The sequence below is a fragment of the Dipodomys merriami genome, unplaced genomic scaffold (genome assembly GCF_024711535.1).
Source record: "Dipodomys merriami isolate MVZ:Mamm:240054 unplaced genomic scaffold, mDipMer1.0.p SCAF_1, whole genome shotgun sequence".
Lineage (NCBI taxonomy): Eukaryota > Metazoa > Chordata > Mammalia > Rodentia > Heteromyidae > Dipodomys > Dipodomys merriami.
The window spans coordinates 72,012,085-72,038,090 of NW_027202270.1; the positions used below are offsets into that span (position 1 = coordinate 72,012,085).

Below are 26,006 nucleotides of genomic sequence, written 5' to 3' on the forward strand. Positions count from 1 at the left end.
ATTAGGCATTTTCACAATAAAAGTTTATTTATAGTAGCTAAATTATGAATTTGAAAAAAGACAAAATGTGTTCTTTGTAAGTCTCTACATGCAAAGGAGCTGCCTCTGTTTTGTTCTGTGTTTTATTTTATTTTTTTTCTTTTCTTCCAGTCAAATTTCTTTGCCCACCCACAAGACCTCACAGATGTGGAAACAATAGAATTTGCTTGCAATCTGAGAAAATGTGCAATGGGATTGATGACTGTGGGGACAACTCAGATGAAGATCACTGCAGTGGTAAATCTGTTTAATGAGAAATAATTGATTTAGCAGCAAATGTAAAACGGGAGAATGATCTGAGAGATTAAAGTGATAGGAAAATTTCCATCTGGCATATCTGAATATATTGCTTTCAGGCACTTGATCTTCTGACCATGTATGAAAATAACCTAATATTTCATTTGCACAGCAGAGGACTGTGGATTTAGCCAGAATCCCTATGAAAGCACTTTTTCCAGAATATGCTAATATCATAAACAAAACAACTTGGTTTAAAAATGATGCTTTTTGAAATAGTTGATAGAGGACAGTGGACTTAAACAGATTGCATGTACACACAATCCCATTTCCAAAATTCCAAAATTCATAAATTTGAAAGCTCCTACTCTAAAGGTTTACAGTAACATTTTACAAAACCATTTGTAGATGAAACCTAACCTGAACTCCTTTGTGTCTGTTTCTATCATTTCAAAAACATCGCCTCTTATGTGCCATTGTTTAAAAAAACAGAAAATACTTTTATGAACATGCTAAAATTCAGCTCCAATTTTTCAGTTAGCCCCAGTGCTTATAGAAAGCTTCACAGTCTCAAGCTGTCCATAGCATGTAGTAAAAATCTTGAACATACAATTTGCTACATACATTAGTTTTGACTCTGTAACATAATTACCACATTTTTCAATTGAATTGGTAGGTAAGCTTGTGTCTAAGGCAAGGCCCTGTGGGAAGGATGAGTTTGCTTGCAATAACAAGAAATGTATCTCCATGGACTTGCAGTGTGACAGGCTTGATGACTGCGGAGATGGTTCTGATGAGCAGGGCTGCAAAATGAGTGAGTCTATTAAACAAATATGGGTGCATACCACCCCCTTTGACATTTCTGTGTGGCGAAACTTATATTACTTCAGGAACGTTTGCTTTTTGTTGTTGTTGTGGGACTTGAACTCTTGGCCTGGGTGCTGTCCTGAGCTCCTCGGCTCAAGGAGAGCGCTGCGCCGCTTCCGGTTTTCTGATGTTTAATTGAGGACAAGTGTTTCAAGGACTTTCCGGCCTGGGCTGGCTTAACCGAACCGGGATCCTCAAATCTCAAACTCCTGGGTAGCTAAGATTACAGGCCTGAGCCACCGGTGCCCCCGCTTGCTCTTTTTAAAAGAGGCTTACTTTTGCTCTTTACCAAAGCAACCTGCCTAGAGTATCCCTTTAAGTTCAGAAAATATGAAGTGGAAGAGGCTGACTTTGTAATGAATTTCCTTGTTAGAGCTGAAGAGGAACATGTGATATTTAAATTAGGGATTTAAGAACAAAAAATATTCTATATCCCTTAGTATGCTACTTAAACAAATGTAGAGTTAATATTTTTGAGTTTTGCAAACAGAGTGATGCTTGGTTGAATCATGGCAAAGGGCTTAATAATTTATTCATTGCTGAAAACTTTTAATCCACTGATATTTAAAACTATTTATTTTCTTTCTTTTTTTAAAACAAGTTTTTTTATTGTGAAAATACTGTACAAAGGGGTTAGTTACATAAGCAAGGTAATGAGTCATTTCTTATCAAGCATTGTTGCCTCCTCCTTTGTTTTTCCCCTACCATCCCTTCCCTCCCACAACTACCCTTTTTTTTTTAGCATGCTGTGATACTTATTAGAAATTATGAGATATAATTTTGTGTTTAATGCTTGGCACTTGATATTCTGCATTCAGGAATTTCAAACATTTATGACTAAATTCAGACATCTAGGAATGTCACAACGCACTTCCTATTTTGAATATTTACTTTTTTCTCAATTTTGCATCTGAGTTATTGTTCACTAAATAACAAATACCATCCAAACACAGCCATGTGCACCTATTTACGAATTGGTGAGAATTAATAATAGTTACAATTCTAATAATTACAGTTTTCATTTCTCAAAAAATTAGAATTGTTCAAATAATTTGGAGGTAATTAAATGGTATCTCTATAATTATATCACTTTCATATATTGGAGCTCTAAAATGTTTTCCTGAATGGAAGATAAAACAAGGAAATTAAGTCTATTTTTTTCTGGAAATGACCAATAGCTCTTTCTTGTTCTCTCTTTACATCATTGCAACCCATGAACCTGGGAGCATTTTGAACACTCAAATGTGACTTCTCATGTGTATCCAAAGCTAAACATTTTAACAAACTGCTCATTTACACTATTAGTTTGATTAATGTGGGAGTCCCTTTGATTAAATTCACTAGTGTATGTATGTAGGTTAACACTGAATGTACACATCTCTAAGTAGCTCCTAAAAAAGTTGTACTTATAAATGAATCCATTGTAAAGGTAGCCTATCATTAGAATCACAGACTCATTCCTTTCTTTTACAATGATAAGGGCCTGATAACACCTGTAGCTTGTTGCAAATTATATTTAATGTTAATGAGTTTATTTTACCTTTGCTTCTATACATTTACACAAAGTAAAGGCTTAAAAGTATTTATAAAAATAATTATCATGTGATAATTAAATATGATTCCAAATTAAAAATAAAACCTCCATTTCAGGACTCTGACTTATATGAGTTTTGATCATATTTTTAAATCCTAGCTCCCAGTGAATACACCTGTGAAGATAATGTGAAGCCATGTGGAGATGATGCATATTGTCATCAAATAAAAACATCTGTTTTCTGTCGCTGTAAGCCTGGATTTCAGAGAAACATGAAAAACAGACAGTGTGAAGGTAGAGCACATTTCCTCAACAGCTTGCTCTTAAATCTTTGGGTTATAAAGGACTCCCAAGGCTGCTAAATTGCAAGATGACAGGGGATTGATTTTCATCAAAATGCTGTGTATCCGTGGGATACCTTTCACTTAAGAGAGGGAGAGTCTCTGGGGTCAAGAGCCTGTTTGTTTGCACAGCTAAGCTAACCTCTCTAATACTACAAAGCACTTTTTCTGTAGCAAATTCAGACCTGCAGGAATTTCAATTGTGCTCTGAAAGTTCTGTTTTGAAATGCAAATAACAAAATTGCTGCTTCAGGAACTATTGGAGAATTAGACTCACTTCATGAAAGAATGTATTTATAGTGCCCTATTTCTCTTGTGTGTGGCATTTCCAATGCTCTAACAGCTAATTAACATTTAGAAAATTATGATCTTTTGTCCCAACACTATGTTTTAAATAATCTTTTGTAACACAATGTGTGTATGTGTGTGTGTGTGTTTAAAAAATTCAAAGTCAGTATGCTTGTGAATTTCTTTCAAAATGCTCAGTGAAGGATGGACAGAATCTCATATTTGTTTCATATATGTCAATATGTTTTATATCTGTGTCTTAACTATAGAACCACAAATGATAGTGCTAAATATATGTCCTTCAAATTTCCCTCATAAAATGGATATTCATATTTAGATATTATTGTGTTTAAAGCCGAATCCAAACTACTTGTCTGGCTTATTTAGGGTAAATATAGACACTTGTATCTATATTATTTCTTTCTGATACTCTTCAGTTAGAAAATTACATGTGACCAGGTGCCAGTGGGCTCCTGCCTATAATCCTAGCTAATCAGTTGAGATCTGAGGATCATGATTGAAAGACAGCCCAGAAAAGAAAGCTACAACACTCCACCTAAGTATGCAAAAAGCCAAAAGTTCAGCTGTGATTAAGTGGTAGAGCACTAACATTGATCAAAATAACTCAGGGACAGTACCCAGGTCTGAGTTCAAGCCTTAGGATGTGCTCACATGAATAAAAATACTACATTGTGACCAGGCATTAGTTGCTCAAACCTGTAAATCTAATCAAGAGACTGATAGATCTAAGGATCACAACCAGTACCTAGGAGAGGTAAGAAAGTTCATGAAACTCTTATCTTCAATTAACTAGCAAAAAGCTAGAAGTAGAGCAGTGGTTCAAGTTAGAATGGTATCTTTGTGCAAAATGTGCTTAGGAACATTGTCCAAGCTCTGAGTTCAGTCACATACAACACACACACACACACACACACACACACACACACACACACACACACACACACATACATACACACCCATACCCCCCCATACACAATTACACTGTGTCAGTCAGTGTTAAACAATATAAATTATGCTCAAAATAGAGTAATATATAGTCAGGTATTTATAAACATTGAGTTACATGCTCATTGATTAGTCATAACATTTCTCCACTTCCTATGCAACACAGAAAGCTCATAACCTATGTTATCTCTCTTAAGGAAAGACAAATGATTTTCTCATGGCTTTCCTATTAATTGTATTTAAATGCACAGGTATATGCACACACATTCAAGATTTTTTTTTCCGATAGCCTTAGTTTTCCAATATTTATTTGGAGTCTGCTGTATGCTAGAGATTTACAAGATTCAGAATTTCTATTCTCAATATTTTTTGTGATTATTACATTCCATGAAAAATACAACCACAAATTACATTGTTCATTTGAAATAGCTTTGAATGCAGATTGAAATACTTATGTCTTGCATATGAACAACTTATAAAATCTAATTAAATTTACATTTATGACAGGTGATACAGAAAGCAATTTTGATTTAGTGTAGAAATTGGGAAATATATCACTTAGACTTTGTAGCCCAAGTTGTCAGTGGCTTTATCTAAAAATTTTTAAAAAGTCAATAAAGAAATAACTGGAGAAATACTGAAAAATGAATGCCAAAGACTGTGCACACCTGGTTCATGCCTGAAGCTGAGATTGGAATGAGCAGGAGCATGGTTCCAGTTCAACCTAGGTGGAAAAGTCCTATACAGTTTATTTTTTGGAAGTAAGTTGAAAGCAGTGACAGGTGCTCTCATTTCAACAATTACAGGAAGCCCTAATTAGGAAGATCGTTTACTGTCAAGGAATATATGGGCTAGGATGTGAGATCCTATCTCAAAAATAATAGCTGGCAAAAGATAAGACTAGAGGCCTGTCTCAGTGATAAGAGGACCTGCCTCTCAAATGTGAGACCCTTAGTATCACCCTACTTCAAAAAACAATAGAAAGAATGTCAAGAAGAAAATTCAAAAGATGTTTTCAATTTCTAAATGCCAGACACTGTTCCAATTGTTAGGCATATGTGGAATAGCTACTCCTCTTCATAAGCTATTATCTAGGCTATCACCAAGGCCTCATTCTATAGAAGAGGACAAACAATGGTATTGCCTTTTAGAGGGACACGTGAGGCACTTGCATTCTTTTTGAACTATGTATTTGATGTATACCAAAGGTAAACCATAGTGGCAAATAGGCACCTGTTCAAAGTTACAGGTACTAAAAAAAAATTACAATTATATCTCACTTTTGAAATAATAGTCTGCACTAGAGATAACTACGAAAAGGTTACTCTATTGCTTAATTTTCTTTTTGACAATAGAGTCAGAAAACCCTGGAGTTTTGACTTAGGTGGTCAATGGGAGGATCCCTAACTCTAGCATTAAAAAGTTAGAACATTATTGAGTGCATTTGTTGTTGTTGTTGTTTTTGCTTTTGTTTACACTTTTGGTGGTACTGTAGCTGAACCAGACTGGCATTCTGACAGTGGTACCATATTGCAAGCCTTTTGTTGTTGTTGTTGTTGTTGTTTTTGGGTCTAGTCGTGGGGCCTGAACTCTGGGCCTGGGTGCTGTCCCTCAGCTTTTCAGCTCAAGGCTAGTGCTCTACCACTTGTGCCACAGCGCCACTTCCAGCTTTTTTCTTTTTGCTTATGTGGTGCTGAGGAATCGAACCCAGGACCTCATACATGCAAGGCAAATGCTCTACCACTGAGCCACCTTCCCAGCCCTTGTTGTTGTTGTTTTTGTTGTCAATTATTTTCTGATAAGATCATACACTTTCCATGGTTTGGCCTGTGGACTGTGATCCTCTTACCTATGCCTTCCAAATAGCTGGTCTTGAAGGTTTAAAACATCAGCCAAGGTTGCTGGCTTAGATAGGGCCTTACATATTTTCCTGGCTAGCTTTGAGTACTGATCTTTCTTATGTCAGTCTCTGGAGCTGATCACAGTACAAGTAACAATCACGGGAACAAGCCTTGTGTGTTGAAGGAGAAATAGCCCTATTAGTGTGTTGATCCTAAAATTCTCTAGTTTGAAGCAAAGATTTATCTCACAAATTTCTCCCATAATTAGGGCAATATAAGTGATGGTAGATCAAAGCAAACTAGAGTAAGAACAAAAAAGTAATTCACTTTATTAACTGATCTTAATCTTGCTCTGCTTTTAAACCCTTAAAAATAGAGGCATGTACCAAGCTACCAAATACTGCCCCTGACTTATGATTTAGATATCTTTAACTATAGATGTTTTAAGGATTTTTGCTCATTTAAACCCTTATTCTTAAGTAGTGTTTTAATTTCTAAGACCCCAGAAGTATGACAGTGGTAAATCTATGTCTTCATATTCTGCCAGCATATAGAATGTGGTGATAAAAATGTACCCATTTTGCCAGTCACTGGTGCTTGGTATCCATAATCTATCTACTCAATTCTGAGATCTGAGGATTGAAACTTTAGGCTATCTTAATCAGAAAAACCCATAAGACTTTTATTTTCAAAAAAGCAGGAATATATGTATGGCTGAAGTTGTAGAGCACTAGCTTTGGGCAAACACCGCAGGAACAGTATCCAAGCCCTGATGTTAAGTCACAAATTAGGTACATTCCCCCTCCCCCCCACACACACATGCACAAACTTACACACATATACATACCCAGAGAACCCAGTGTAATTTATGCGTTCAAGGGCTACCCATAGAGGAGAGAGGATAATATTATAGAATAATATTCTAAGAGAAAAGTAGCAGGAGAGTTAATGGGGGACAGGAGAAAGGAAGGGTCATCACTCTCACACATTGGTGGAGACCAAGTAAAGCTACACTCTGGTGCATCTTGATAGAGGATTAGAAATCTTGTATGTAAATGCATGTAAGGACATTATATGACTAGGGACTAGCAGAGGACATACACGAAGATAGGAAGGCAGATAATCAGAATGATTCAATGAAGTAGTTGGGATGTTTGGAATGCATATTTTAAGACATTAAGTGAAATAAGCAGCAAACCTGAAATAATAAATTCTATACTTAGGCCATTGTGGAAAAAAAAAACATCATTACCCAGAAAACAGCACAGGAAGACACAGGCTGGAAATTTGAGAGAGAATTAAAAAACATATAGAAATAAAAAGTTAAAGGATAAATTCTGAAAAGTGGAAGAAAAGGTGAAATCATGGTGATGCTATTTTGAACTCTTCTTTTCTAGACCTGAATGAATGTTTGGTGTTTGGCACATGTGCCCATCAGTGTATAAATATGGAAGGTTCATACAAATGTGTGTGTGACCAGAATTTTCAGGAAATGAATAATACCTGCATAGCCAAAGGTAAGGCTATAACCATTATTACAAATTAGATGAAGGAGGAAAAATGTTTTGTATTGTTTTCTAACAATAGTATTATTGCTGATCATTTACAATATATGTAATTTTATATTAAATATAGAAATATATAGAACACATATAAAATATGTGTATTTTAATGGGATGAGTTAAACTTTTAATTAAAATTTAATTGATGTATAATCAAATGTATTTATTGGGCATAGTGAGATCATTTGTTACATGTGTACAATGATTAATATTTTCCAACTTTATAAACATTTATTTCTTGTTTGGGTTGGGAGACCTCAAACTCTCTTCTCAATTCTTCATAAAAGAAAGTCTTTTACTTTGCATTTGAAAGAATTTGTAGGAAAGGTTACCAGTTTAAAAGGTAGTATAATAATTTAAATAAGAAGCGCTTTTATATGATCTGCTTTCAGTATATTTAAGAAATTATAATGTCATTGGGAAAAAAGTACAACAACAAAAATTATCATCATACATTGAACATGGTTTATGTAGGGATTTTAAAAGATTTAAGATAAAATCTTAATAATTAACCAAAGAATGAAAGGATGATGTTTACCAAGGTGCATTTAAAGATAACTTTAAAAAATTAAAGACACAGTCTTAGTCCAAAGTAAGTTACTTGATTAAATAAACAAATGCTCAGAGACTTTTGAAGTTTAATGATCACTCAGGATGCTCCCATAATATTGAGAATCAACCCATGGAATCACATGTACTCTGATTTACTGAACAGTATTCCTCCATCATAAGAACATCTTTCTCAAAAACCTGATTTCTGCTCACAAAGGTAGCTTTACTGTAATTAAACCTAAGTAAATAATCATGATAAATTTTGAGGACAGTATCATAAATCAAAAGTCATATAGACTAAAATATGAGGTAAAAGTCAATGGTTATTATTACAGAAGAAACTGTGCAAAATAACAAGTCAAGATTATTTTAAAGTACATTATTGCTTTAACTTTAGTTGAAATTTACTTTATTTTTGTATTTTATTATAATAATCTCCAGGCTCTGAAGATCAAGTTCTCTACATTGCTAATGACACTGATATCCTGGGTTTTATATATCCATTCAACTACAGTGGCGATCATCAACAAATTTCTCATATTGAACATAATTCAAGGATAACAGGAATGGATGTATATCATCAAAGAAATATGATTATTTGGAGTACTCAGTTTAATCCAGGCGGAATTTTTTACAAAAGGATCCATGACAGAGAAAAGAGACAAACCAACAGTGGACTGATTGTAAGTAAATCACACTTAATGTTTGATAGACAATCCTTGCCACAGTTTGCTTTTCAAAGATCATAACAAGCCCAGAATCTGTGATTCATACCTCAAACTCTAGCTACTCAGGAGGCTGAGATTTGAGGATGGGGATTCGAAGTTTGTGAGACTGTTATTGCCAGTAAATTACTCAGAAAAAGGCAGATGTGGTGTGGCTCAAGTGATAGAGTGCTAGCCTTGAGCACAAAGAGGCTTAGGAACAAGACCTAGGACCTGAGTTCAAAACCAAGGATGGGGAAAAAAGCATAATATCTTTTTAGAGGAAGGTTGATTAATTTTCATTTATCCCTTTGCACAAACAGTAGGAAAAATATAATAAAAACAATTTAAAAGATTTCATTTTAAAGAGAAGAATACATGGAGAGCTACAGCCAATATCCTAGAAATTGACATTTAATTATCACTTCCAATTTTTTCTTATATAGAAATGTTTTTCGTCCTCTGTTCTAAAACTTAGACTGACATCTAGCCTTGACAATCAGAGTATGTTTTATTTTCCTGAGGGGGGAATAACTTATAATGCTGTTTAGTTTTGTACAATTGGTGTGTTGGTAAATTTTTAAACTGTGTGCTAACTGCAATACATTACATGAACTGATGGAAAAAATGTTCTTCCTATTTAGTTATTTTATAGAAGCATATGAAATTAATTAGCTGAATGATTTTGTTTTTTCATTTGTATAAGTTTATTAAGTGATAGCTTACATTTCTTGAACATAGTATATTTCACATATATGCTCCATACATATTCCAAAATGACATAAGGATGTAAATATTACTTTTTATGATATAAGGTAATAATATCAGAAATACACTTCTAGGAAAAGAAGTATATTATAGTATATTATAGTGTAATTATTTCTTCCTTTCCTGATAACTATATTTGGGCAATATCTAAGCAGAGCAATATTTCTTCCAGGTCTGTGATGGACATGTTGATTATCATGGTTATACTTTTTGAGAAAAGTAAACTAGAACATTTGCTTAGTTTTGTGTTGTAGACTCTCAGTGTTTGTCTCAGGGCAATGTTATCTTATATTTTGAGTTTTGAAGTAACCTGGGAAGAAAATGACAGATATTTACTTTTAGCACTCTGGCATGTAACCACAAAATCACAAAGTCAAATGTGCCCACAGCAGGATGTAACTGAAAATTTATATTTAAGATGAATTAAAGGCACCTGTCTGGAAGTCCTCACTGTTTTTTACATAAAGATTTAAACTACAAAAATACCATCTGACTCAAATACTCAGCATATTTTAATTTTGTCCCTAAGCTGGTTTATAAAGAAGCTAAGGGGCTAGGAAGGAACACGAACAAAAATAGCTATTCAATAGGGCTTAAGGTAGATTAACTGTTAGTAAAAATTCATATATACATGAAGAGCTTCTTCAAATTTTCTGTCCCAAGATAATGTTGCATAATAATTTTACTTCTATTCAGACTTGTTCCAGGAGTCAAGAAATTTAGATCATCTGTCTTCTTCCCTCACAATGAATCTCTGTCCTTCATACCAGACCAAAAGCAAAACACATGTGTATAATCAGAATTAATTTAATCACTAAAAACACTGTGCCTATATCACAGTTTCATTTGTTATTAATGTAATAAAGAAAATACATTGTAGATTTTAGGCTATGGATTCATGACAACTTAGTTTAAATTTTGTTCCAATAACTTAGTATGCTACAAACTATTTTAGGAAGTTTTATTGAAGGCATACATGTGTACACATTTATATAAAATAAAAATGTATATATGGGTAGATATAGAGATAGATAGATAGATAGACAGATAGGTGGGTAGATATTCAACTTTGCTTGGTATACAAGTACATACCATATGGATGTTGCTCTTGACTGTACAATGTAAACTTTAGAACAATTGATTGAGGTATATGTAACATCTCACTCATAGTCCCATTCTTATTCATATAAGTAATCATTATATGAAAAGCATATAATATTAGGCAATTTCCTCTTCTGAATAATACTACCTGAACCATTTGGCTTTCTTTACCTGAAATTCATGTTTTTGATACAGAATTCATTTTCTACCCTTATGAAATGAGTTACTCTATCATCCATGTAAAATGTATGTTCATAGTAACACCAGCCAGGCACCAATTAGTATATTGATCATGAACTCTACTTGTCTTTTTTTAATGGTACTGGGATTTGAACTTGGGTTTCTGGAATTACTTGCAGGTGCTCTACCCCCTTGTATTTTTGTATGACTCTGGCATGAAATGTAAACCTCCTACCTAAGGACTCTTCCATACCTGAGGACAAAGATGCACTTTAGCAAACTTAGCTTATCGATAGGGTCTCATTAATATTTTACCTGAGCTGGTCTTAAGCCAGCTTTGATTTCTAGCAGCCTGAGTGTCTGGAATTTTTCTAGGCAGATTGTACTATAATTGGTTTCTATCTCTGAATCAATAAGGAAAGGAGAGGAAAACACATAAAATATAGGCAAATTATGACCTATGATCAGTGAATTAGAATGAAAGGGCTAGTTAGGTTATAACAATATCCATATGCCTATTCTCATTTATCGAATGGATTATAATATTGCCATCCCAGTAAAGGGCAAGAAACATGTTGTACTAGAAACCAGAAGTATATTACTCAGAAAATTAAATGTTAAATAAAGTCCATACCAAAGAAATGTAATTTTTGATATGTTCTTTTTCCTTTAAAAATTTTGAAGAGAATACTCTTCTGTAATCTGTGAATATTCTTGGAATACTAATTATGATTACAAATTTAAAATTCAAATTTAGTCTAAGTTATTTACAGTTGGAAATGCTTATGATATCTCTAAACCCCTAGGCTTTACAAAATTGGATGATACTTTTTATCCCTTAAGACAATTAAATTATTTAAAGATTAAGAGACTGACATGATCCAATCTATACATAAAAAAGCATAATCAGATTTTGCATTAACTTATAGTAGTTGGAATATGATAATCTTCTGCAACAAAAGAACATATTTGGGGGCAGTATATAACTTCTAGTAAGAAAAGTTACACAAGAAAATTTTATAATAGTAAGTCCTAACATGTAGGTCAATGCTTGGAAGAATCCAAATAGTTAAAAAAGGGTATATTAACTTATTATCAGTACAGAACTAAACATTTCTTAGAAAACAAATGTTCAGATTCCCTTGACATATTTGTTTTGAGACATGGATAACATTTTGTTATGCTCTTATTTATGTAAAAGAGAATCTTCAAAATGACCACACTTAATAATTCATTATTAATCATATCTTCTAAAAACTAATTAGGTTATTTTTTTCCTGGAAAGCTTTCAGCAAAAGGTCGTTTTGTTATCTTAATATTTTTTTATTTTTAATTGAAGTACAATTGATAATTCCTATACTTGATATATGATACCATATAAAATATTGTGGAACATTTGAAGATGAAGTAGCAATGACTTATTCCATCATAATAAAAGTTATATTTAAATAATGGTACAAACGTATGCACACACAAATACATGAATGCATTTTTTAGGATGTATGCTGCATAAGGGCATGTGCTTTTGCTTCATAGAGGATTCATTTTTTTGTGTTGTGAATAGGATTATATTTTCCTTCAGTTTTTTTAATAGCTCACATTTTTTACAATAATCTCTAACATATGTAATACTTTCAATTGGTTATTTTGCATATGCTTTTGCTTTGTTTTTCACATTTAAAATTCTTATCTATCTGAATTGATATGTATACATGAATAGGGATTTAATGTCTACCCTCTGTATTATTAAATAATCTGTAATTTCTACAGTGATTGAGGGGGCACTCCTAATTCTCTATAACATTTAAGCCATTAAAATAATTGGGTGTAGGTAAAGTCTCATTTATATTCACTTTACCTTTTTCTGGATCACCACACAGTTAAGATATGTTGAAAATTTATCAAAATATTATAGAATATGTTATAACAAAGCAATTCTAATCACATTTCTTCATTTTTTCCTAGTTTCTTAGACTTTTTTGCATGTTTTGTTTTCAAGTTTTCATACAGTATAATTAGGAAAATTAAAACAATGGCTTAGATTCAGGCTTGTGTTACAGTGATAAATTAACTTGCGAGAAGTCACGGCTATGATGGAATTGTTATGACAAATTTCCCATTAACGAATTGTTCTTTTGTTCTAACCATTACAGAATATCATATGTTATCAGGTTTATCTGAACAGTCCTTTTTTAGAACTGTAATTTAAAAAAAATTACATGTTTTTCTATCACAGAAGTTTAATTTTAGTGACACAATTTTTGTTATTTTCAGTTATTAGCTAAAAGTAAATTATGGGTTACATTTCTTCCCAAACCTTAGAGAATGAGGTTGTCACATTTACAGTTGAAAGAAAAAGAATACTATGTAAGATAATGAATTTATAAATATTGCAAGATGATTATATAGATATTCATGGCCTGGACTTATGCTTTTTAGTTTGTGTGCTTCAGTTTGAGTGTTATTCTGGTATTTTTCTCACCTTAGTTCCAATATTTAATATGGTTTGAAAATTGGTAATTTATTATACAGCTAACAATAAATTGAAAATGTATGAATTTTGTAGCGTTTCTATTAAAATTAATACATATGATCATTTTTAATTTCCCATTGGGTTTAATCATATCATTTTAGTTTAATAAAGACTTCAAGTGTGGTAGCTATTATTTTGTTTCCCCTTCTATTTTCCTTTTCATTCCTGGTTTCTGATTCTATTTCTTTCTTCATATGTTTGTCATCTACTTTCTCACTATATAGCCTAGCCTGTCCTTAAATTTGACAGTCCTCCTGCCTTAACTCCTAGGATTACAGGCATGTGCATTCTATTTTACCTACCTTTGAAAACAATTTTTAAAATGAAGAAAATTGTAGCACTTATATTCTAGTTGAACACTGAATAAAAATCAGAACAATAAGAATAGAGCATCTCATGAAAGTATATGAGGGAAAAATTTATAAGACATCATATTGGCACTAAGTATTTAGAAAATTATAAGAGATTTTTGTCCTACTGTGTATAAATTATATATCATAATTCTTACAGAAGATATGCCAGTGAATAATTTATTTAAGAGTGGAGAAAGTATATAGTCTTCTAGCTGAAACTTTATTCACAGATTAACTGAACATTAGAACTATAACTGGAAATGTTCCCATGGCTGTAGCTGAAGAGTCAATTATGAGAAAATTTATGATTAAGGATTTTACGGTATGAGTCTCTTGCTGCACTTAATTCCAAAGACTTCACTGATTGCTCTCGTACAGTATTAAAAGGGACTTCAACAATGAATTACAATGCTTTTGCCCTTTTATTTTTTTACTACTCAACTGAAGACCAGATTCTTTTCAGAGATGCTTTCTCTAGTAAACATGTTGTAAAGATTGACGTGCACATATATATTTAAATATAGCAAATATTACACATGAGTTCAGTTGTTTCTTAGTATTTGAAGGTGTTTCCTGTAATATTATGGCCTTTGTGGCAGTGAATTGTACAAATGTCTGTCTTATTGACCACAGTATTCATTTTTACAATCTGTTCTCTTCATCTTTAATATTTAATCAGAAGCTTAAATATTTTTTTTACCTTGAGTGTATGATCCATGATCCCATTTTGGTCACTTTTGTGCTACAATGATGATAATGATGATGATGATGATGATGATGATGATAACTGATTAAGCCTCTGATTAAACTGATTCAACTTCTCCCAGGAGCATATTAGGACACCCTCTTAGGACTGTTTTCATTTTAATTCATTCTCAATCTCAAGTTATTCCCTGAACCATATCCAAAATGATGATAGTTTGTCTTATAGACACGTTATCTCATTAAAATTGTCAAAACTATTAACGTAATATACCCTGTGCGGTGGGGTTTTTTATGTGTTTTTTTTTCCGGTTCTGGGTGGGGTTTGAATCCAGGCTTGGGTGCTGTCCTTTTCACTCAAGTCTAACACTCTACCAATTTGAGCCACAGTTCCACTTCTGGTTTTCTGGTGGTTAATTGGAGATAAAGTCTCATAGACTTTCCTGCCTGGGCTGGCTTTGAACCATAATCATTAGTTTTCAGCCTCTTATGTAGCTAGGATTGTAGGTGTGAGCCAATGGTATCCAGCTTATAGCCCGTTTCTAAATATTTATTATGATAGAGAAAACATATGGTTTATCTTATCTAAAAGTTAAAATTTCTGGACTTTAGTCCAGGTACTTCTATTTATATAAGGTACATATTGATTTCTCCTATTTCAAGCAAATAAATTTATACTGATATTCTTCTCTAATAAATTTCTCAAATTTAATTTGACTAATAAAATTATAATATATGACTTGAAAATTACTGATATGCATCTGTAATCTAAGCTCCCAGAAGGCAGAGGCCAACAGCATTTCAGGTTTGAGGTCTTATTTCCAATGCTAAAATCCCATTAAGCTTCTGGGAACATAGCTTTTAAGACTTCTTGTATAACATGTGTGATGCTTTGGGTCCCATCCTCAATATCAGGCATACACACAAAATGTCTAAGATAACTTTCTAACTTATATTTTCCATGTCCTTTCTTATCCTACGCTACATTTAAAGGGCATTGGTATCACTTGGGAGCTTTTAGAAATCTTAATATTTAGGACATGTGCTGACCAATGATCAGAGTGCTTGTATGTGTGAATGACTTCCAGGATTTCAGTTGAAACAAGCAAGGTTGAAAAGCCAATGATATCCAATGTCCAGTGGTGTAACCTTTTAGATCAATACATAAGTAAGACTATAGGTGATGTGTCACAAAACTAGCCAAGTGCTAGCTAAATTTTGGAAAACAATTGATAATCCATTTCCCAATGACTAGTCATTGATAATTATCAATCTAACTTGAAACTGATCATCCCCACTTTAACCTTTCTAATGAATATCTGTTGGAAACCCATTGTTTACCAAGTCTTTCCATAATATTCAGTCTCATCTTCCACCACGTTCTATCTCCTTACATATTTGACACCATAAACCTACATATACACAGATACCACACATTTTTTTGTTTCAGCCATATCTTGACCATATTTCAATTTCGTATATATATAGTTTTTTCCCTCTTCACTCTAGACTATTACATATTCTATTTCCTTGATTTCATTAAAATCTCAATATACCAAATACGCATTATTAAGAAAAATTACTTTCATCATTATCATCACTGAAAATAGTCACCAGAGACCTCAACTTATATTGAAACAAAAAGGTTTACCAGGCTCTGGTGGCTCACACCTGTAATCCTAGCTATTCAGGAGGCCCATATCTGAGGTTCAACTTGTTGTAAGGAAACTCAGTTGCAAGAAACAGAGAAGCCACCACTTAAGAGTTCAAGTTGTGAGTCTTTATTAGAGAGTGAAAGGACTGCTGGTGGACTCTTTTCTCAGAGACCAGCAAACCTAATGGAGCTAGCACAAAGCTTACATATAGGCCAAAACTACATAAGGTGTGAGGAATTAAACCTAAGGAGAATGTTAAATAAAAACAAACCATCTGGGGCTGGGAAGTTGGCTCAGTGGTAGAGCCTTGCCTTGCATGCCTGAGGCCCTGGGTTCAATTCCTCAGCACCACATAAGCAAAAAGAAAAAAGCCGGAAGTGGCGCTGTGGCTCAAGTGGTAGGGCGCTAGCCTTGAACCGAAGAGCTGAGGGACAGTGCTCAGGCCCAGAGTTCAAGCCCCATAACCGGACCAAAAAAAAATCTAGGGAAACACAAGGGCCAATTATCTAGGGGAATCATAGACCCAGTCTTGTTATCATATGAAGGTCTCCTTACTTCAGACTTACTGTTATCATTTGAAGGTCTCATTACTTCATACTTACTGTTATCATTTGAAGGGCATTTTTGTGCAATAACTAATTATCATCTTAAGAAGGTAAATTTTACCCAGGTGCACATAACTCACATATATAATCCTACTATTCAGGGGTTTTACATTCAGAGGTCCGTGGTTCTAAATCAGCCAGGCAGAAAAGTCCATGAGATCCCATCTTCAAACTAATCACTAAAATACCAGGCTAGAGGGGCTGGGAAGGTAGCTCAGTGGTAGAGCTCTTGCCTTGCATACATGAGGCCCTGGGTTCGATTCCTCAGCACCACATAAGCAGAGAAAGCTGGACGTGGGGCTGAGGCTCAAGTGGTAGAGCGCTAGCCTTGAGCTGAAGAGCTGAGGGACAGTGCCCAGGCCCAGAGTTCAGGCCCCACAACTGACAAAATAAATAAATAAATAATAAAATAAAATAAAATACCAGGCAAGAGGTATGGCTCAAGTTGAGGAATGTTAGACTAGCACCGTAGCCTAGCAAGAAAATGTTTAGCTCATAATTTTAGGGACATAACATCCACATTTTCTTCTATGACCATTTTCAAGTCATTTTTGATCTTTTGACCCACTGTCTAATAAGTTCATGGTTTATTGATTGAAGTCAATTCCTTCTCTTTACTCACAGACAAAACTAACAAAATTTTTATGAAACAATTATGTAATTAACAAAAATAAGTAAACAAGTTTGCTGTAACAATAAAAGAACCTAATAATATAGGCTAACTGGGTATATATACCATTAAAACAAGTGACAGTACTTGATTAACACTAGTATTCTGAATATTGCTCTACTTTCGGTACATGAATATTTCCAAGCTTTGAAAAATAGTTTGCATTTTTAAGATATATTATTTTCACAAGTTAGATATGTGTATAAAATTGACCTTTCATTTAGTACCCAAGCATTCATTATGTTTTCTCTGCACAACTTTTCTATTTAATAATGGAGGATGTTACTTAAATATATCCTTTGCTAATTAAAACAACCTTAATATGTATTTGTAACCCTATTAAAAAAAGAAAACAATTTTCCTGTTCTAATGTTTAAACTCTCTTTTCATAAGTCTCTGCCTCTTTCCTGTTTTTAAACCAATGCCTCAGGGACTTACATCTTTAGTTTACTAAAGCTGAACTTGTGACAGATAGTTTCCAATACCCAGAACTTGAAAGTAGACAAGAATTATAACTTAAAATAAGAACCTTAATTTTGTTACAATCAAGCTGTCAGTTTTGTCTGTAAGATTTCAGTGTTTCATTCATACGATTAATATACCTTCACAAAGCAGACTGCCTTAGGCACCATAACTTTGCCTATGTATTTAGAAAGCTTATTAAGAAAGAAAATTTGTCTGAAGAAATCCATCAAAATGTGTCATTGAGTTTGTGCAACAATAAGAACAATACCTGTGGTTGTCAGGGTAACCACTTGCTTCTAATATCTCTTAGATATACATCTAATTGATGTCTCTAGTTCCTTGACCTTTCTGTTTATTGAGCTAGCCTAACAAATAAATGAATCATTTTATTTTTTTTTTCTTTTTCTTTCCAATATAGTGTCTTCTATTTTGTTTTCAGCCTCTTTAAAGCCAAGTGGTTTAAGGTATTTTGCCCTGAATTTCAAGCCAGTTCTTTCATTTTAGTCTTTGAACCTTAGTTTGTTTTCCTTCTTTTTAAACAGGAAGGATTTGTTGGCTCTCGTAAGTTGGTTATTGTATCAAAATCCAATAGAAACTTCTCTGCCTTTCACTCAGTCAAAATCAGTTTACGTGAGCCACTTTCATATTGTTAACACCACTCACAATCTTGGTCTAGTTTTAAGAAATAATGAAGGATTATTTCTTTGTAATGTGACTTAGAACAACAACAACAACAAAAAAAAAAAAAGATTTTCTAATTGGCCCACGGGTTCCATGAGATTATCATCTTACTGTTGTCACATTCTCATGATAGTGATCTTCATATTTCTCACTTTCTCCTGATCCTTCTCTTTTATTTTTTGTCTTAAAAAATCTTCTTTCCTTGGATGTCTTGTTCTGTAATGGTCTCTTCAGTGGTGAGCATCAATGAGTATTCAAAACATAAACTCTTTACCCTGCTAGATTAGCAAGGTTAAAAAAAAAAACAGAAAAAAAAAACATAAACACCACCAGTTTAGGTCGAATTGATTGGATGTGACTAGAATTGGCCCCCTTTTCTTACTACTTTAGGTATTACTGGAATAACAGTAGGAATCACTTAACCTATTATCAGAGACCAAAATTTTGAGATGTAAAGCAATTTACAAATCATTAGTATCTCCTGTTATTGCCATGTTAGATTGTTTTCTTTCTTCTAAGCCATGTTACTTACACTAGAAGTGAAACTGAAATTATGTTTATCCTTATAAGATTTACAGCTAGTAGAGTTTTCAAAACCCATTTATCAGAGAGCATTGCAAAATCAAACTTCTGAGTGCTCTATAAGCATGAGGAATATAGACTTCAAGTCATCACTGGTACAATTTAGACATGTGCAATTAAAAGATAATGAGGCTGGTTTTGAGCTTAAGTAAAACAAAATGAATATAGTGGCTTTAAAATAGTTTAGAAGTCATATTTTCTTCCAAGGTAGCATTTAGGAAGACACTATGTATAAATGTGTATTTACATCTGTCACAGTAGAGAATATTTTTCTATTTTTTTCTATTTGCCTGTTCTTACCATGCTAAGAGCTTGCTTTACTGGTATTAGAAAATGATAAATATACCACAAGTGACTAGGAACAGCTTATAATTTCAGTTTTAGACATTATATTTCAAAATTTATAAAATTATGACTTATATTGACATGCACATGACATTTAGTAATACATTTTTTTGTTGCTGCCAAACTAAAACAAAATGCAGCTAATTTATATACTAGTGTATCTGAAATTGAGTTTTAGTTTGACTATGACATATCTTTATGTAATAACCATCTATGATTATTATTTATCTGACATTTCTAGAACACTGTGTATTGCAGAGTGCTTTATACTTAATTTAGATAACTTTAAGATAGCTAACCAGTATATGGACAATACTTATTATTAGGGCTAAGAAATAAGGTACCATAATTTTTTTTTCATTTTTATTTTTGCTGAAGCCCAATATATCAAAACTCTGATAGTAAGTATCATTAGAAACTGTCTCTGGGTTCAATGTGTGGTTTAGGCCATAATTTCTTTCTTAGTTCTTAGTGGTTACCCAGCAAACAACAGCTAAAATTCCTAGTTTTGTCATTTTGGTTGTTGTTGTTGTTGTTTTGATGGTCGTGGTACTTGAGCTCTGGGCCTGAGTGCTATCCCTCCGCTCTTCAGCTCAAGGCAAGCACTCTACCGCTTGAGCCACAGCTCCACTTCTGGTTTTTATTTGAGATAAGAGTCTCACGGTTGTTCATGCCCGGGCTGGCTTTGAACCACGATCCTTAGATCTCAGCCTCCTGAATAGCTAGGATTACAGGCGTGAGCCACCAGCTCCTGGCCCATATTCTTTTGATTATGTTTTGTCTCATCACTTTCAATGAACTGTTTAATAAATTCTGTAAAATACTCAACCACGAAGCAAAGAGTTACGGATTAAAACATCATATTTCTTCTTGGATTAAGTCCTAATGATGCTCTTAGACATTGACTATATGTCTAAGTTGTAATCACCTTCAAATAATTGTTTCTATTCTTGATATAATATTCCTAGGAATCCCTTCTGATTTTTGGTTATGCACAATAACCTGACTATGTCCAATTATGACTATACTAGTTTCTGTTTAATATGATCAAGTTAATTGAAGGGTACAGAGAATGCAATATTTCCCTAGCTGTCTGTTCCTAATGAAGTCTTTCACTACTGCATCACAATAATTCCAGAATGTTGAATGTTTTCTAAAGACCCCAAATTATCAGATACATTTGCAACTTTCCTCAAAAGATATTAAGTTACAGTAACTGTCTAGATGTATCTGGTTTGCTCTTCCGTCTTTTAGATCAAATGGTATATTATGGTATATTATGAGAATGTAGAGGACATTTTATGCCTTCATGAATTGCTGAAAATTGTATGGAAATTGTTATGGAAATATAGAAAAGCAATGAGTAGCTAAGTGTGGGCATAAAATTAATCAGCACATCAGTTGCAGTGGCCTAAATTTATAAATAAGATGTGTGGGCTTAATCAGAAGAGCTGTAATTAAATAATTATATATTCATAAAATTAAATTCTATCTAGCAATGTTTATGAAATCATGGTGTGGAGCAGATGTTTTTACCTATGATTAAGGAACTATTTCAAAAAATTATGGTAATAGATATAAAAATTATGATTCTTCATGATGGGCACTGGTGGCTCACTCCTCTAATACTAGCTATTCACAGGGTGGAGATCTGAGGATCAAGATTCAAAGTCAGCCCAGGCATAGAATTATATGAGATTTTTAATCTCAAAACAAACAAACAAAACAAAAGTAGAGTTGTGGCTCAAGTGGTACAGCACTAGTCTTTAGCAAACAAACAAAAAATCCTCAGGGACAGTTCCCAGGCTCTGAGATAAAGAACCAGGAATGGCACACACACACACACACACACACACACACACACACACACACACACACACATACACACATACAACATACAAATTATGAGTACCCTTAACCCTTAACATATGCTGACTGGGAGATGTCACAGGTGAACTTCTTATGGTCATGGAAATATTCTAGCAATATGCTGATTAAACAAGTGTAGTTCAATGCACTTAAGATAAAGATGGAGCCTAGTATTAATTTGAAATTTTGTAATAAGACCTGACCATTTTCTTATGATTAATATCAATGTATATTTACAGAAAAGTATACTAATTTTCCTTTGAATATATGGTGGTATGTTGTTCTTTCTTTTAGTGTCCTGAATTTAAAAGACCCAGGGACATTGCAGTTGACTGGGTTGCTGGTAATATTTATTGGACTGATCATTCTAGAATGCACTGGTTCAGCTATTACACCACTCACTGGACCAGTCTGAGGTATTCTATCAATGTCGGACAGCTGAATGGCCCCAACTGCACCAGACTCTTAACAAATATGGCTGGAGAACCCTATGCTATTGCTGTAAATCCTAAAAGAGGGTACGTAAATAGTCTAGTATTGATCTTTCAATGTGCGGGTCTGTTTTGTACTCTCTAGTTTGTTTCTGTAATGTTTGACATGTAATGGAATAACAAGACTTCTGGAAAAGTCCATATTTCTCTCTTCTCTTTCTCACAAGCATGCCATTTCGCACCAATGATGACACAAAATACTTGTTTTCAGAAAATCTGTCATGTGATACATTCAGAGTGTGGTTGAATGTCTGCTTATGCCTCTCTCATTTTATGGACATGTTACAAAATAATGAAGCTGATTGATAAACATGTGAATCTATTATTATTTTCTTAAAAGACTAAATATACTCATGTAGCACATTAAATATACTCATGAAGTACATTAAATATACTCATGTAGTACATATGTATAAACAAATTTGAACAATGTAAGATAAACATTTCATTTCTAATAATTTAAGAAAGCTAATTAGAAACAGTGACCAAAACAGGATAGGAAATAATACATAAAATCTTATAATTATCCAAAAGTCATTAGTTCCTGTGTAAAAAGAGAAATGCCAGTTGCTAGAATTAGAGTCTGTCTCCTAAAGGAGTAAACAAATTCTATTTCAAACATTAGTCACCTCTTTTTTAAGAAGTATATTGGTGTAAAGTCCACACTAAAATGAACATTAACATTACGAGATATTTTCAAGTGATTGAAATATTTACCTATTAAGATGCAAATAATCTTTTTAAAACTCAAATTTGTGTATCAAATATTGAAACACGTTATATACAATTTTCAAAATTTAGAACAGTCAAATGCTTATTTCCATGGATCCTTATTGCTATTTCTTAATTTGTGTGTTTTCAAATTGAGTCCTGGAATCTACTTATTAAAAGACCATTAAGAGACCTGGGAGTGATTCTGATCTGCAGATACAAAACCTTAGGGAGCAAAACCAGGTTACAACAGCACCATCACTAGGCTAACATCCTTAACCTACTCTCTTCAGGATGATGTACTGGACTGTCATCGGTGACCACTCCCACATAGAGGAAGCAGCCATGGATGGCACTCTAAGAAGGATTTTAGTACAAAAGAACCTGCAAAGACCCACAGGTAGGAGGCCTTTCTGACACATTCTAAATTGTGAAGCAGGATGCTATGCATATTAGTGTTGACATTTCGTTCTGGTTTTGTTGGAATTACAATCATTTTTTTACAAGTTGGTAAAATAATTTGTAGTATGATTTTTATGGAAGGCACTAATATTTTCCCAACTTGAGAGACAGGTTATTATCATACTTCCAGTTAGATTATGGGGTGTTATTTAAAAATGCCCTTGCAAGGTTATTAGTAGGATTTCACATGCACAAGAATTTGACAGTATATAGCAGTGTAACAGGGTATTTTTTACAGACATATGTAATGCTATGGGGATACACAATAATATTCTCAGAGGATGAAAGTGAAAATAGAAAAAAATGAAAGAATTTATAAGTAAGACAGGTTTTATGACTCCTCACCTTTTTATAATACATCTTTTAAATAAGATTTCATTTTCCTTTTCTCTCCCCAAATTAGAGAAATGTATATACAAGATGCAGGGCACTGACATCAAATACAGTGAAAACAGGGGTTATACCACGGGGGAGGAACATACAAAGAAACAAAAAAATCACATGGTACATTATAAATACATTAGAAACAATAACAAGGAAGAAAAAAAATGTTTGTCCCTATCATGGGTTTCATTTCGCTTAACATCATCTTATATGGTCATATGTACATAGCTTTTAACCTTTTCTGCTTTTCCTATACATGTACTAGTTATTGCAAATAAGGGAAACAATGGGACCTATGTTTCTTTGGGCCTGGCTTACTTCACTTAATATACTTTTTCCAAGTCTTTCCATTTCCTAACATTCTTTCCGATGGAGGCTTAAATAGTGATACAGGTTGACCCATTGTAACAATGATATGTACAAGACACTATGTTGAAAATGAACTTTACAACTTTCACTGGGGGGGGGGGGGGTGAGCAAGGGGGCGGGGTAGATGTGGAAGTGGGAGGGGTAGGAATGGTAGGGGAAAAACAAAGGAGGAGGCAACAATGCTTGAGAGGAAATGTACCCATTACCTTGCTTACATAACTGTAACCACTCTGTACAGTATTTTTACAATAAAAAAATACAAAAAAAGACTTCGTTTTCCCATCTAGGTATAACATTGGAGTTATTATTTCTGACTCTGCACTATTTGAGACTCCTTGTCAATCTGCTTTCTCCCAGGAATTTATTCTCTTAACTCTCATTTGACCACCCAACCAGTATTACCCTGTCTAAGATATTCATCCAAGCCTGTAATGCCTAACAGTAACATTTCTTCAATAATAAAACCTTTGTAAGCTGCACGGGCTTCAGGTACTCTGTACCTTCCACCCTGCCCACTGCATCCCATAAAAAGAATGAAATTTCTTCCTTTCTTCCTTTCTTTCTTTCTTCCTTCCTTTCTTTCTTTCTTTCTTTCTTTCTTTCTTTCTTTCTTTCTTCTTTCTTTCTTTCTTTCTTTCTTTCCTTCTTTCTTTCTTTTCTTCCTTTCATAATTTTTCTTTCTCTCTCTCTATGTGATCTATGTTAATTATAATGTGCAATATCCTTTGTGGATTTACATTCACTGATATTTGATCCTTGCTCTCATTTCATTGTGATTTATATCTTGTTACTCAAATAGAATTTTTTTCTCACTCCTTATTGTATAATAATTGGGTTTTGAATCAGGGCTTGCTTGACAAATACCCCTAGCCTTTTCTGCTTCTTTTTTATTTTTATTTTTTTCAAATACAGTCTTGCTCTTTATGCTTCCTGGGCAGCTGGGATGATCAGTGCATATCACCATACTTTTTTTCCAGGCTAGTCTGGAATTGCAGTGAGCTTGGTTCTGCAGCCAGTGTAATTTATATATATTTTTAAGTACCAGATTGAGGAAAGATATTCTACTATGGGAGATAGGTTATAAACTCATATAATGTCATGGAACATAAGGGCTATAGAGGAAAACTTCACAGTAAAAAATACAGTTAGTATTGATAGTAGTGACTGTTAGGATCCTCACTCAAATGTGGAAAATTGACATTTGTGGAGAGACTCAAATACAAAGAAACAAACCAAGCAGGTGAACAGATGAAAAAAGAGCTTCTCATGAGGAGAATGGAAAACTCTGAATTTGGAAAGAGAAGAGGGGGGCAAGGTAACCAAACTCCTGTATTGCCAACAAGACAGCTCTGAAAGGGTATGGAGGTGGTAAGCAGCATAATGTGTCCCATACAAAATCTTCATTTTTAAACACTCCTCTTATTTTCATTTTTTATTAATTTTGGACACTATGAAGTAGATGTGAAATTAGCTTTATTTAAAAAAAAACTTAGATTTCATATTTCATATACCATGCATAATGTGTTTTCTTTTCAAACAATAACTATGGCATCGGTTTGCAGAATTGTCTGCAGAAGGGAACCTGACATGATCATTCTTTCAGAAGTTATTTATAAAGACATTGATATTTAGGAGAAACCTGGGGAAAAAGCTGGAGAGATTAGGGGAAAGTAGCAGTAAAACTCTCTCAAGTAAAGTCTAGTGTGGGTGTGAAGCTCCAGGGATGGAGCACAAACTTCATGCAAGGCAAGGGTGTCAGCTTTTTATTTGCCTCATCAGTCATTGGTTGACCTTTGGGCCTTGACTTCCCAAGCAATTGTACACCAATTAGTGGAGCACAATTGTCTGGAGAAGTGGTGAAGTGTAAGCCCTGAACTGCTAATGTGGCAACTGGGAAATGGTTCCCCAATGTTAGAAAAGGTATCTAGGAAGTTCCCACACCACTTTCTGTGGTGGACCTTATAAGATGAATGCATTTTCACTAGTAACCACTCTGCTCAGCACTAAGAGGAACTTGATAATGAATAAGGTATGATTTCTCAGAAAGTGCATATTTGAGAATGAAACAGATTGATGCAGTCTCAAAAGTAAGTGAAGATTTCGCAAAATGTGAGCTGTCTTTCATGCTTAACAATCTTATCAGAATTCA

General features: G+C 33.8%; 1 protein-coding gene across 5 annotated transcripts in view; it reads left to right on the forward strand.

Moving 5' to 3' along the window:
- Window positions 1-26,006, forward strand: part of Lrp1b (LDL receptor related protein 1B) — a 1,866,674-nt gene that overhangs the window by 1,727,568 nt on the left and 113,100 nt on the right. For 4 of the 5 annotated variants that reach the window (XM_070023764.1, XM_070023773.1, XM_070023793.1 and 1 more), the window contains exons 73-79: window positions 151-276; window positions 953-1,090; window positions 2,837-2,971; window positions 7,511-7,630; window positions 8,669-8,910; window positions 21,735-21,958; window positions 22,936-23,042. In XM_070023764.1, coding sequence (XP_069879865.1) covers window positions 151-276; window positions 953-1,090; window positions 2,837-2,971; window positions 7,511-7,630; window positions 8,669-8,910; window positions 21,735-21,958; window positions 22,936-23,042 — 1,092 coding nt within the window. The remainder of the gene's footprint in view (window positions 1-150; window positions 277-952; window positions 1,091-2,836; window positions 2,972-7,510; window positions 7,631-8,668; window positions 8,911-21,734; window positions 21,959-22,935; window positions 23,043-26,006) is intronic. The other variant, XM_070023803.1, reaches the window with a different exon arrangement.